This window comes from Struthio camelus, chromosome 3, assembly GCF_040807025.1.
Source record: "Struthio camelus isolate bStrCam1 chromosome 3, bStrCam1.hap1, whole genome shotgun sequence".
Taxonomy (NCBI): Eukaryota; Metazoa; Chordata; class Aves; order Struthioniformes; family Struthionidae; genus Struthio; species Struthio camelus.
The window spans coordinates 45,264,472-45,277,246 of record NC_090944.1 but is presented as its reverse complement, the minus strand read 5'-3'; the positions used below and the strand labels follow the sequence as shown (position 1 = coordinate 45,277,246).

Here is a 12,775-nt window from a genome sequence, read left to right as displayed (position 1 = left end):
ACTCTGAAAACAAAAGACAGGGCTGAAGGGGGCAAACCCCATCTGTATGCACACAAATAGAGAAGTGCTGAGAGGACTGCATTATGGCTAAAGCTTTCACACTTTTCCTGGGAAATCAGCCTGACCAGGTGTCCGTCTGAAGTGCTTGTATAATAACACATGCAACGTGGGGAGAAAGCAGAAGGATTTAGAGGTCTGTATGTAGTTGCAGGGTTTTGAGGTCATGGGAATCAGAGATGTGGGATAGCTTACACAACTGGAGTGCTGCAGTGGATGGCTCTCTAGGAAGGATGTGGGGGAGGTCCACTACAGACAGGCTGATAAGTAGGGGAGATGTTCAGACATCTGGAAGAAGCTTTGTGTTCACAGGCCCTGGTTTTTATGGGGGACTGGAATCACCCCAGTATCTGCTGGAGAGACAACACAGCTGGGCGCATGCAGTCCAGGAGGTTTTGGGATTGCATGGGTGATGCAATTGCATTAGTGATGACAATTTAACACAGGTGATTGAGGAGCCGATAAGAGGAGATGCTCTGCTGGACCTGGTAGTCACAAGCAGAGAAGAATGGGTTGGAGATGTGAGGGTTGGGGGCAGCCTTGACTGCAGAGACCATAAGATGGTGGAGTTGAGGATCCTGAGAGCAGGGACCAAAGCAAAAAGCAGAATCACAAGCCTGGACTTCAGGGCTCTGGCCTGTTCAAGGATCTGCTTGGAAAAATCTCATGGGATACAGTGCTGGAGAGAAGAGGGGGGGGTGCAGGAGAGCTGCTTAGTTTCCAAGGACCACCTCCCCCAAGCTCCAGAATGATTCACCTGATGTGCAGAAAGGCAAGCAAAAGGTGGCAGGAGGCCTGCAGGGATGAGCAAAAGAGCTCCTGACTCGCCTCAAAGAGGAAGCAGGGGATTAGGAAAGCCAAAAAGCCCATCCGGAGTCGAATCTGCTGAGGGACCTGAAGAGCAACAAGAAGGGCTTTGACAAGTATATCAGTGGCAAAAGGAAGACTAAAGGAACGTCGGCCTGCTGCTGAAGGGGGCAGGGGTCCTGGTGCTAAAGGACAGGGGGAAGGCTGAGGTACTCGATGTTGTCTGTGCCTCGTTTTTCACTGGTCAGGCTTGCCTTCAGGCATCCCAGGTCCCTGAGACCCACGGGAAAGTCTGGAGCAAGAGAGACTTGCCCTCGGTGGAGAAGGATGAGGGTTAGGGAACACTTCAACGGCCTGGACGTCCGTAAGTCCACAGGACCTGGTGGGAGACGCCCGGGAGCGCTGAGGGAGCTGCCTGATGTCGTTGTGCAGCGACTCTCCATTAATGTGGAGAAGTCACGGTGATGGGGGGGGTGGGGGAGGTGTGTGAGGCCTGGAAGAAAGCGGATGTCACTCCCTCCTTGAAGAAGGGCAGGGAGGAGTATCTGGGGAACTACAGGCCAGTTAGTTGCACCTTGATCCCTGGGAAGGTGGTGGAGCAAACGAGCCCGGAAAAGTTTCCAAACATATGAAGGACAGAATGGCCGAGGTTGGAAGGGACCTTTGGAGATCGTCTAGTCCAAACCCCCTGATCAAGCAGGGTCCTCTAGAGCACATTGCACAGGAATGTCCAGTTAGGTTTTGAATATCTCCGGGGAAAGGAGACTCCACAACCTGTCTGGGCAAGCTGTTCCAATGCTCTGTCACCCTCACAGGAAAGAAGTTTTTTTCCTCGTGTTGAGATGGAGCTGCCTGTGCTTCAGTTTGTGCTTATTGCCTCTTGTCCTGTCGCTGGGCACCACGGAGAAGAGTCTGACCCCACCCTCTCGACACCCTCCCTTCGGATACTTGCAGACATTGGTCAGATCCCCTCTCAGTCTTCTCTTCTCCAGGCTGAACAGGCCCAGCTCTCGCAGCCTTTCTTCAGAGGAGAGATGCTCCAGTCCCCTCATCATCTTTGTAGCCCTCTGCTGGACTCTCTCCAGTAGTGCTTTCTCTCTCTTGTACTGGGGAGGACAAGAGAGAGAAACTGATCAGCAGCAGTCAATATGGACTTAAGAAAGGGAAATCATGCCTGACCAACCTGATAAGAGTTGTACAGTGAGCTAACTGACTTGATGAATGAGGGAAGAGGGGAAAATGTTGTTCATCCTGACTTTAGCAAGGCTTATGCCACTGTCTCTCATAGCGTCCTTGCTCACAAACTGCTGAAGTGTGGACTGGATAACTTGTCAATGAAGTGATTTTAAAATGGGCTGAATGCTGGAGCTCAAAGTCCTGAAATCAGCAGCACGAAATCCAGCTGGAGGCCGGTCACTAGTGGTGTCTGCCAGGGTGTCGATACTGGGGTTGGTACTCGGGCCAGTATTGTTTAACTCGTTAATGGTCTGGATGATGGGACGGGGTGCTCCCTCAGCAAGTTTGCAGATGATGCCAAACTGGAAGGAGTTGTTAATGCATCACATGGGTTTTGTGGCCATTCAGAGAGACCTTGACAGACTGCAGAAATGGCCAACAGGGATCTTACGAAGTTCAGCAAACAGAAATGCCAAGTCCTGCACTTGGGGAGGAGTAACCCCATGTACCACCAGGAGGCATAACCACCAGTGCAGGCTGGGCTGACTGATTGAAAGCAGCTTTGCAGAAAAAGGTTCTGGGGGTTCTGGTGGACAACAAGTTGGGCATAAGCCAGTATTGTGCGCTTGAGGCCACTGAGCGCTGATGAGGCCACACCTGGGGTGCTGGGTTGAGTTCTAGGCTCCGCAGTGCAAGAGAGACATGGACTTACTGGAGAGAATCCGGCAGAGGGCCATAAATACGGTAAAAGGACTCAAGCCTCTGACATAGGAGGAGAGGTTGAGAGAGCTGGGACTTCTTAGCCTGGTCTTCTCACCAGGGGGATCTTATCAGTGTGTATAAATACCTGATGAGAGGGAGTGAAGGAGACAGAGCCAGACTCTTCTCAGTGGTACCCAGTGACAGGACAAGAGGCAGTGGGCACAAACTGAATTACAGGAACTTCTGTTTAAGCACCAGAAAATGTCTTACCTTGAGGGTGAGTGAATACTGGAGCAGGTTGCCCAGAGAGGTTGCGTAGTCTCCATCTTTGGAGGTATTCATTACCCGACTGGACAAGGTTCTTAGCAGTGTGCTCTGTTTGACCCTGATGTGAGGAGAGGATTGGACTAGACAATCTCCAGAGGTTCCTTCCAGCCTTGGTTATTCTGTGATTCTGTCAGCTTCTAATTTACCCTTTCCTTTTTAACTGTGTGATCTGGGGTTGTTGTCCCTGGGCTGGCACGGTATACTAATTAGCTAAATACGTCCCATAGAATCTCTCGATGGAGGTTTCGTGCATAAGTAGAAATAGTATAGGCTGTACCTTTGCTTTCCTGACCTAAGAGGCGGAAAATGTAATTATTAACAAACTTCCTTTATTCCCTCCTTTTTAGAATAGCTATATCCCTGCACCAAGCCCACTTCCAAGAAAGCTTTTAGAAACAAAACTGGCTGCTGTTTGCAGTAACTAACCAGAGAATGCACAAGGGAAGAACATCTTTAGTGAAATATTAGATAATATACTGAACAGTGCTGTCATAAAGCACTGATACTCTTCAGCCCTCAGTATCCTTGCAGGAGCAAAAAGAAGTCTGAAGTCTCAAATGGTAACTTTCTGATTCAGGGAAGAAGGAGCAAGTGCTTGTTTAAAAAGAATGTGCAAGTGGTATAGAATTTGTTTGAAAACCTTTAATTGGAAGGCCAAGAGTTTATACCAAAAATGACTACGGGAAAGGTGTGGGGAAAGCCACCTACCCCATCTCTCCCCAAATCTCTCTGCATTCATGGGTGTACCTCTTAGAGAGCTGGGGCAGGTGGGAAGGATTCCCTTGGAAAAAAGAGTTGTGCCCATCTGAGGAAAGCTAGAAGTCTGACAGCTGGTAAGTCAAAGCCACCTGTCAAGGCAGTCTGAAAATTAACTTTAAATTATCTTGATTGCACGTATCCGTTGTCCTCTGCAAAACAGCTTCTGCTAGGTTAAAATGTCAGTAATACTCCAAAGTAGCCTTTTTGCAGATCTTAAGAGATAAAGACTTCTCATCATGTCTAAATACCACCAGCTTCCTTTTTACTGTTCCGAAAACGGGGAATATGGTTGTATTTCTCTGGTGTTAAGAGATATGTTGTCTTGTCTGAATCGATGTAAATAACGGAGGAAAAGAAAAAACGTTGTAAATAACTGACTTTGTGAGCCGGGCAGCCATTTAATATTTCCCATGTGGTTGGAGAAGAAACAACTCCTTGCTCTCTAAACAAAAAGTCAGCCTGAGGCAGTTGCCTAGTTTGCTGAGTGGTGCTACAAATGAAAGTGGATGTATAATAAAATTGTGAGATAACCTCAGGTATGCTGTTCCCTTCTTCCTCCCAGATGATAAATTTGAATCTGAACAAGTATAGTGTAATGACTAAAATTTACCTACCTTTTGAGCTAGAGAGCTGCACCATTTTTAATGAGTACATAGAAAGTAAAGCAAATGAGAGGAAGTAAGTTCTGTTCAACATGAACGTAATGTAAACAGACCAGTCAGTATCTAATAACAAAAAATAGAAAGAAGAGCTTTCAAAATCCTGTTATGCAGGGTAAAAAAGCTGTAGGATGTATCAGGGTTCCTATTGAAACTGCTTTCTGGAATTTTTGCCTGGCTTTTTTCGTGGAACTGTTCTACTTCCTGCTTTGTTTATGTGTTGGTGAGGGCTTCCGGAGTTGGGTGTTGCTGTCCTGGGATTAGGTTGTCTGGAAGAGAAGAGTAGCTAAATTGAGCTGTAGCAGTGTAGGATCTCTGTATAATTACATGCATCTAGACTAAAGTGTGCAAGAGATAAGGAGAACTTTATCGTTTATGTGCTTTTAAAAGCTTTAATATTGAAAGTAGTATCTGTAGCCTCTAAATAGATTTTTGACGCTTTTGGTTATAGAGGCATGTTTTCACCAGATGCCTACCAATCTTTTTAAAATCTGACTGTTGGTCCTTCTGTGCTTTAGATACCTGTGGACAATGATTTTGCTCTGCCTTCCATGCTCTTTAAAGAATAAGTACTTGATAACACACATAGATACACACTACAAGTAGATGGAAGAGGAAAAATCGAAGAGAAGCTTTGTTACAGTGGTGGTACATTATAACTTACTATTGTGCCTGAATGTGTCCAGTAGTAGATCAGTGTTCCAGACGCTCAAGTAAATGCAACCTGCTCCCTCCTTTATATTCTTTCTGAACTTAAGCAAATGCATGAAATGTACAGAGGAATAGCTGTCTTTGAGGCTTGCAGGCAGTTTGACTCAGTAGTTCTGGAACTGTGCAAATCTCTTCTGTCATTGTCTCTGCAGTATTGAAATTTCATTGTGTTCAGAGAGGTGGGAAGAATTTGACTCTTTCAGAGAGGTTCAGAACTGCACTGAAAACTGAAGGATTAAGTTTTGAATTTTTAGCTAGGATTTTGGATGTGTTACAGGCAAATAGTGGCCACAGTGATGTGGGGAGACCAGCAAAATGGAAGTTAAGCATGAATAGATAGGTGAAGCCTCTGAAGTTTGCTGAGAACGGTCATTTCAGCATTTGTCACTGCGAATATCAAAGCAGACTTACAATACTTTGACTTTGCTTGTATGAACAGCTGTTCTGTTACTCTTTACCTCACTCTTCCCATGGTAAGTATACTTCCGAGACTGGTGGGACATGAAGGAGAAACTAGTCATGGAATAAAAATGAGTATAATACTAAATGACAGAAACACTACACCAATTCATAATTGATTTTCACATTTAAAGTAAATTTTAATGTATTGCAACTGCCTACTTCAGTTTGAACTAGAGTTTTGAAAAAAAGTGAAGCGTATTGCTGAAGAGCTTAAATACGGCTTGCTGTAGAATTTATGATTGGTATTATAAGTGTATGATTTGCATATACTCTTGAGAATTAATGTGATTTTATGTTGTGTTTTGAATGCAGTGTGGAAAGCAATTAAAAAGTATTTAGAACGTAGTTAAAAAATACTGTGTGCCACTGATTTTGTTGTTCAGTTCCTTGTATTATTTAACTGTGATATCAAAACAGCTGTGGTGTGGTTGAAATGATTTCTGCCTTACTTCTAGGGATCAGATGATTGTCTGGTAAAAATCTGGGCAACAGATGATGGAAGGTTGCTGGCTACCCTGAGAGGGCACGCAGCTGAAATATCTGATATGGCAGTGAACTATGAAAACACCATGATAGCTGCTGGGAGCTGTGATAAAATGATCAGAGTTTGGTGCCTTCGAACATGTGCACCCTTAGCAGTTCTGCAGGGCCACAGTGCATCTATAACGTCATTGCAGGTAGGATTTTGTTTTGTGAAATCATCTAAGCAATAAAATTTTGTTTGACGGAAAAAGAAACCACCTGAGAATGTTCTATGTAATAAAAATGCATATCTGACAATCAAGCCGTGAATGGAAAAGAGATTCTCTTGGTACACATCAGTTCTTTTTACTGTCGAAATGTCTGACACGTGAAAAATGCAAGCCATAATCCTTGTCCTTTGATTTTATAAAAAATTGCATGACGTGTGGACGGTTCTGTTTTGAAGTATCATTTCTTCACAGGCTGTAGTTCTGAATACAGGTGCATAGACCAAGAACTGCACTGACTGCTGAATAGTTTTCCTCTTCAGTGTTCTGTGCTTGTACAATCTTGGATTGTGTGGAGGGAGAGCCCAGAGTGCTTTGGCAAGTAATCCAAGAAAGTTGTTTTGGAGGGAGACAGTTAGTCTGAGAAGCATCGTGTTGTTTTGGTGCTTGTTGCAATTTATTACTTTTTTTCATGAGTATGGTTGGATACCTGAATTTTTTTATGAGAGGTCAATGACTTTAGGAGTTTTATGGCACATGATGAAAAATACCAATAGTCTGGAACAGATTAACATGTGACTTTTTCTTTTTTTTTTTTTTTTTTTTCTTCTTCCCCAGTTCTCTCCACTGTGCAGTGGCTCAAAGAGATACTTATCTTCAACTGGGGCAGATGGAACGATATGCTTTTGGCTGTGGGATGCTGGCACCCTTAAAATAAAGTTAGTTGCTATTTTACTTCTTTGTCTGTAATTAATGATGTACAAATGTTAGCAAAGAATCTGATTGGGAAAAAACCTGTCACTGGTTGGTTCACAGTCTATATGTTTGGGTATCATCTATTTTTGGTGTAGCTATAGGTTGCCTGCTTATCTCTGAAGGATTACGTTAATAACTGAGCATTGAGGTTTTTGTGGGGTAGATAGATATGTGCCTAGTTTTGCTGCATCTCTGTTAATCTAGTAAAATATGGTGGTAGTTTTTTGTAATGTGTGAAAAGAATTTTTAAATGTTTTTAAAGTACTTTATACTGCTTTTTTTTTTTCCATCATCACAAAACATCTGTAGCTTAAATTTGAAAATTGCTGTTTTTAATCACTAATAATGTAATTTTGAGGATGGGATGTATTCTTAGATATATATTCTGATAGACTGGTTTCGTTTTCTTGCAGTTTGGGCATTTGCTGTTAGAATCTTTTTCTTCCAGTGTGCTAAGGGTATGCAGGGCTTGCAGCTAGCTTTGCCACTTCTGTAGCTGGTGTTCTCTGGGCATTTTGACTCTCCTGTTTCATGCTCTAGATGAGGCTGCTTCTCTGTCTGTTAATCCTCTGCTGTCTGGCACGCGCTGTAATCAATGTAGCGCTCCTTGGTGCTGAGGAAAAGAGGAAGAGATGGCTTGGCACACTTATTTCACTATGTTAAGGAGAGGAGTTACCAACACGTTATTTTTCTTAAGGTCCGAGCTCTTCTTGACACAGCGAAATCTTAGCCTTGCTTTTTAAAGGCTTCTGAGGCAGTGTGCTTATCTTACTTTTTTTTTTCTTTTTCCTTTACTTTATTTTACTGTACTTTATTTTACTGTACTTTTTTAAACGGAAATAAGAGGAGACCAAGGAACGGTAGAAAGGTGGAATTCCTACTGATTTGATAATAGTGTCAGTTTTGGGGACTTTCATAAGATTTTTTTTTTTAAGTTAACCTTAATCTTCCAAAAGCAGTAAGCTATGTTTTTAAAATGTCTGGAATGGTACTGCCAATGCAGAGGGGAAAATATTGTGCAGTTACCTGCAGTTTGATTTGGTCAACACGGGAAACTAATGAGAGAAAATGCCAAATTATTGTTTCCCAGGCTGAGTTCACAGAGATATGGTTATATGGATTAAAAGGGCATTTTGGCCCTTTTCAAATTACAGTCATGGCTCTCTTGAAGAAGGCATATAAAGATTAATTGCTCATTGTCCCTTCTCATACTAAAGGGTGTCAAGTGAAGGTAGCCAATTCTGAAATGGAAGGAGGCGATTCTGAACAAAGCATGCAGTTGAGCGTTGAAACTTCTTGCCGCGGGATGTTACGAGTGCTGAAAGTTTATATGGAGGTGTAGAGAGATACCACTGCATGCTTTCTACATACATACTTATCTAATTTTGATCACTTTGGTCGAAATTATACTGGTTTATATTGGTTAAGCATACTGGTTTAAGATTTTTATTCTAACCCATTACTACTGTTCTGTGTACTTGAAGTTACTGATACTTTTTGATTGATAGTAAAACTTGATACAAGTATGTTAGTCTTAATAAGAAGCAAGTATGTGTTTTGGGAATGGGACATAATTGTATGACCTGTGGTCAAGGGGTATTTTCTGATGTGAAATAAGGGATGTCTGAGTGATGCGAAAGAAATACCTTGTACTGCTGAAGTAGCAGTGATTAGCTTCGGAAAAGGAAAACTGTAATCTCATTCCTATTTAATAGCAAAGGACAAAAATTTAAAAAAAGGTTTTAAGTCTTTTTTCAATTCTGTGTTTATTTTCCCCTTCTGACTTTTTTTTTCCCCTTTTACGAGATGTCTTTGTAGTGTTGAATCAGCATGATACTGGTGGTTCCTCTGGTACAGCTGGAGGCTTTCAGCAGCAGTTCAAAGCCACTTTCATGCACAACTTCCATTGCTGCTCTGAGAATACATTACTGAGCAGAAGAAAAGGCAGAATTCTACTACTTAAAATTTTATTTCTATTGGAGGAAAGTAGGAATGATTATCTCCCTGATCTTTTCCTCTTTGCTTGCAAAATGCATGAGAAGTATGTTTTGTTACAAGACAGATAGTTAGGTGCTGCCACATGTCATACATTTGGCAGATACATTCATTGGGAAATTCATATGCTGCATTAAATTATTAGCAGTTATTTAACTGCTGCCCCAATATGTGTCTTATTCAATGTGAAGGCCTTATTTTGTACTATATTGCTGTATTAATGTGATTTGTTTTTTGTTTCATGTTCATATAACTTTCTGCTTGATGCCTTTTTGATATTTGCATATGTAAACTGTAGGCAGTTTTGTGTCTTTCGCTGTGAAGTGATTCTTTTCCTCAGGATAGCCATACCAATTCACTATAACAAGCTCAGAACTTTGTACATTAATTTTTATACACTGACCTCTGTTTCATTGCTGTTTTGTTTGTGGTCTTGGCTTTGCAATGTGTCTTTTGTAAATAATTGCCACACTTAACTGTGGGCTGAGATATTCCTTGCAAGTCTTAAAAGGACCAGTTTTATGAACTGTGTAAGTGGGTGTTGCTCAGAGTGGGATCCAGGTAAGTGTTACTCTTTCAAAGCGTTTCACTGAGTCCATGAAGATGCTGAAAGAGTTGGACACCTAGAAAAGCCTAAATGTAGCGCCTATTAAATTAAATATACTAATTCAGGGGAATTTGTTAGTTACACAAAAGCTTGCCTTAAAATTTTTCTGAACTCTTAAACTTCAACTGTGATTGTCATGCTTATTCACATAAGCCATATTAAGTGATAATATGTAACTAAGAATCCAGTGTAATTATTCATAAGGAGGTCCACACAGTGTGGACTGGCATCTCAGTGACGGGCGGGGGTTGCCACATAGTTTTGGATGAGGTGATAGCACTTCCTTCCACCTTTAGATCTGGATCTGCTTCCAAAACTGCAGAAATATGGCAGATTCCCTCCGTATTCGTTCAGTAACACATTGGGGTAGAAGCATGTCAGCAATAAAGGAAAGAGATACCTGTTAATTTCTTTCATAAGGCACTTTGCAAGGTCATTTTTCAAAACATGATGTGTAGGCCATCTGAAAAAGTAAGTAACTGGTGGGGTGGGGAGTTTGTCCTTTGTTTTATCACTATAGTAAAAAATGCAGACTTGCTTCCATTCACTGTCTTTATAAAGGAGGAAGGATGACAGAGAAAATAAGATCTCTTACGACAGTTATTCAGGTTCTGAGCTTGAACCCCGTATCACTGTCTCCCCGCCCCAGAGGAGAAATGAGAGGTTTGAGAGATTTCAGGCAAAAGTGAAAGATATGAGTAGTACAGGTCAAGAGCATTGTCATATTAAATTCTGACTTAAGAATCTCATGCTCCTTCTGAAAGTGTCTGCAGTCTTCTCTTTCAAAAATGGAGTTGCTCTCACTGATGGAGGTACGTTGTTAAAATGTCCAGTGTGTTAAGAACTGAACTAACAGTGAAAAGTCTTGGAAGTTTCGGTTGCTTAAGAAAGAACTGCTTTTTATACTCAGCACTGCTTGAATCATCTGGCATTGAGTTAAAATGATGCACTCTCAGGCAACCTCATGCTAATCATGTGGCTGTTATTTCAGTGTGATAGGCAGTGCCAGCAGTGCTTTGCTGAACCCGTTCCTAAAATACGGGAAAGACGGCACTTGGAGACCCCACTCTGTGCAGCGTGCGCACAAACTCAAGATAATCAGTTCTGTTCTTAACTGCAGTGGAAGCAATGGAAGTTGTTTCAGATTTATCCATCCAATCTGGGTTCAACCATTGGATCAACCAGTTCTCTTTCAGTAACTTAAGCTAGACTTAGTCCCTCCCTTCTGTCAAGGAAATCTTTTCCTTGTCACCTTCTTCAGGAGATGAGCGTACTGGAAATTATTCTTTATTCTACAGTTTGCTTGATGAAAAATAAGTCAGAAGGTTACGAAGCAATTATTTATCTTAATGAAGAATTGAAAAATTACGGGGATTACCTCAAACTATTATTTGCCGTCAGAAAGGAAACTTTGATATCCTTTAAGCCTTCTAATGTTTAGTGCCCTATCCTAGTTCTGATTTTTATTTTTTCCCTCTGCAAATGTTTACTTTGTTTTGTTCTTGGATTGCAAACGCCGTTGTATTGCGATTTGTTGGCAGCTCTGCTACAGCAGTAATAGAATCTGTGAAATGAGACTTCCCACGTTGTTCGATTCTTGGATAACGTCATTAAGGAAGGCCTATTCTGTATCTAAGTCGTACATACGGCCCAGAGGGGAAATGCTTGGTCACGGAGCTCTGTTTTGATAAACAGCAAAAGGACACTTTACAGTAGATTCCGTGCGAAAGGGTGAAAGGCAGACATGGCATGGTTCACCCCAAAATTCTCGTATCATTTATAAAAAGAGCAATTAGCCCTGTTCACATGCTTCTGTGTAGTGTGGCTGTGACACGTTCTTCAGTGGAGGATTGCAGAGCCTCCTACACACTCCTGTTCTTTCAATGCAGAGATTTCTGACCAGGCAGTTACCAGGTATGCCCAAAAACCTTATAATTCCAGGGAGATTAATTTAGTTTCTAAATAGATGAACACAAAGGTTGATTATTGCTGCAGAGGAAGGAAATTAGGTTATACAAGGAAGATAGGAAAATGATGAACAATTTAAGCAATCAAGACTTTCCCCAGTATTTAGTCTCCTGTTGTTATTCTGGATCATGATGGAAAACATGAGTCACATCATGTATCACTTGACAGTCAGGAGAAGAGAGAGAGAATCAACTTCAAATCGTCAGAATTGAAGAACAGTCTGCTTCAGGTTTGAGGGAGGAAGTATTACAGCTGGTCAGTGCCCAAAAGTTAAACTAGTTGCACTGCAAATACTTGCATATACTTCTCTTTCTGAGAAAGATACTGAGTTGTCTCATTATTCTTCTGCCATCTATTTGGGTCACAAGTTTCCAACATGAGTCTGTCATTGGCAGGCCATGCCGCCAAGGCGGTTGAAACCTGTCACAAATTTGGATAGAGGAGCTAGCTATACTGCTGTTATTTTCTAATATTTTTCTGTAATATTCAAAAGAGAAAGGTTTAGGAAAGACAGGTGCTGGTGATTTTGACAATCCTATTTTAGAAAATAAAGTCTTAATTTCTCAATTGTCATCAGTATCGTATGATAATTGCTGCATACTTTCTTATGTAGAAGGCACTTAGTGTTACAGAGACCGGTCGTACATCAGAATTCAGATGCTCTGGACTTTGTTCGTTAGCTCATGAGCAAAGACTTGAATTGGAGGGGTTAGGTCACACACCTGTCTTCCAGGGAGGAGTCTCTCTTGAGTCACTGAACATGCAGAGGGAGATTAGTGTGTGGGGCTTGGATTATGCAACCGTGCTGACATCATTGTAGCATCTTGAAGATGAGGATTTTCTCGGGTGTTGGTGTGGATGTGTGTGTCCCTCAGTTGAGGTACATGGATGAAATTGCTTTTTTGTCTGCTGCCCTTTACTGCAGGTTCCTTTTTGACAGCAGCCTCTCATTTCTTGGTCCACAGTGAACTTAATAGGAACTTAAAATGGTTTTCCAGGGCTTTTGTGGACCTGTCTGTGAAATGTTTGTGAAGGTATCTTAGTGCCTTTCAGCTACTTATATAAGTAGATTGAGAATTTTTGTAACATGAGCAGTTAAC

General features: G+C 41.8%; 1 protein-coding gene across 5 annotated transcripts in view; it reads left to right on the top strand.

Annotated features, from left to right (window-relative positions):
* The window catches only part of PHIP (pleckstrin homology domain interacting protein), a 114,965-nt gene that overhangs the window by 27,519 nt on the left and 74,671 nt on the right, over positions 1-12,775 (top strand). For all 5 annotated transcript variants that reach the window (XM_068937597.1, XM_068937595.1, XM_068937594.1 and 2 more), the window contains 2 exons: positions 6,116-6,337; positions 6,968-7,068. In XM_068937597.1, coding sequence (XP_068793698.1) covers positions 6,116-6,337; positions 6,968-7,068 — 323 coding nt within the window. The remainder of the gene's footprint in view (positions 1-6,115; positions 6,338-6,967; positions 7,069-12,775) is intronic.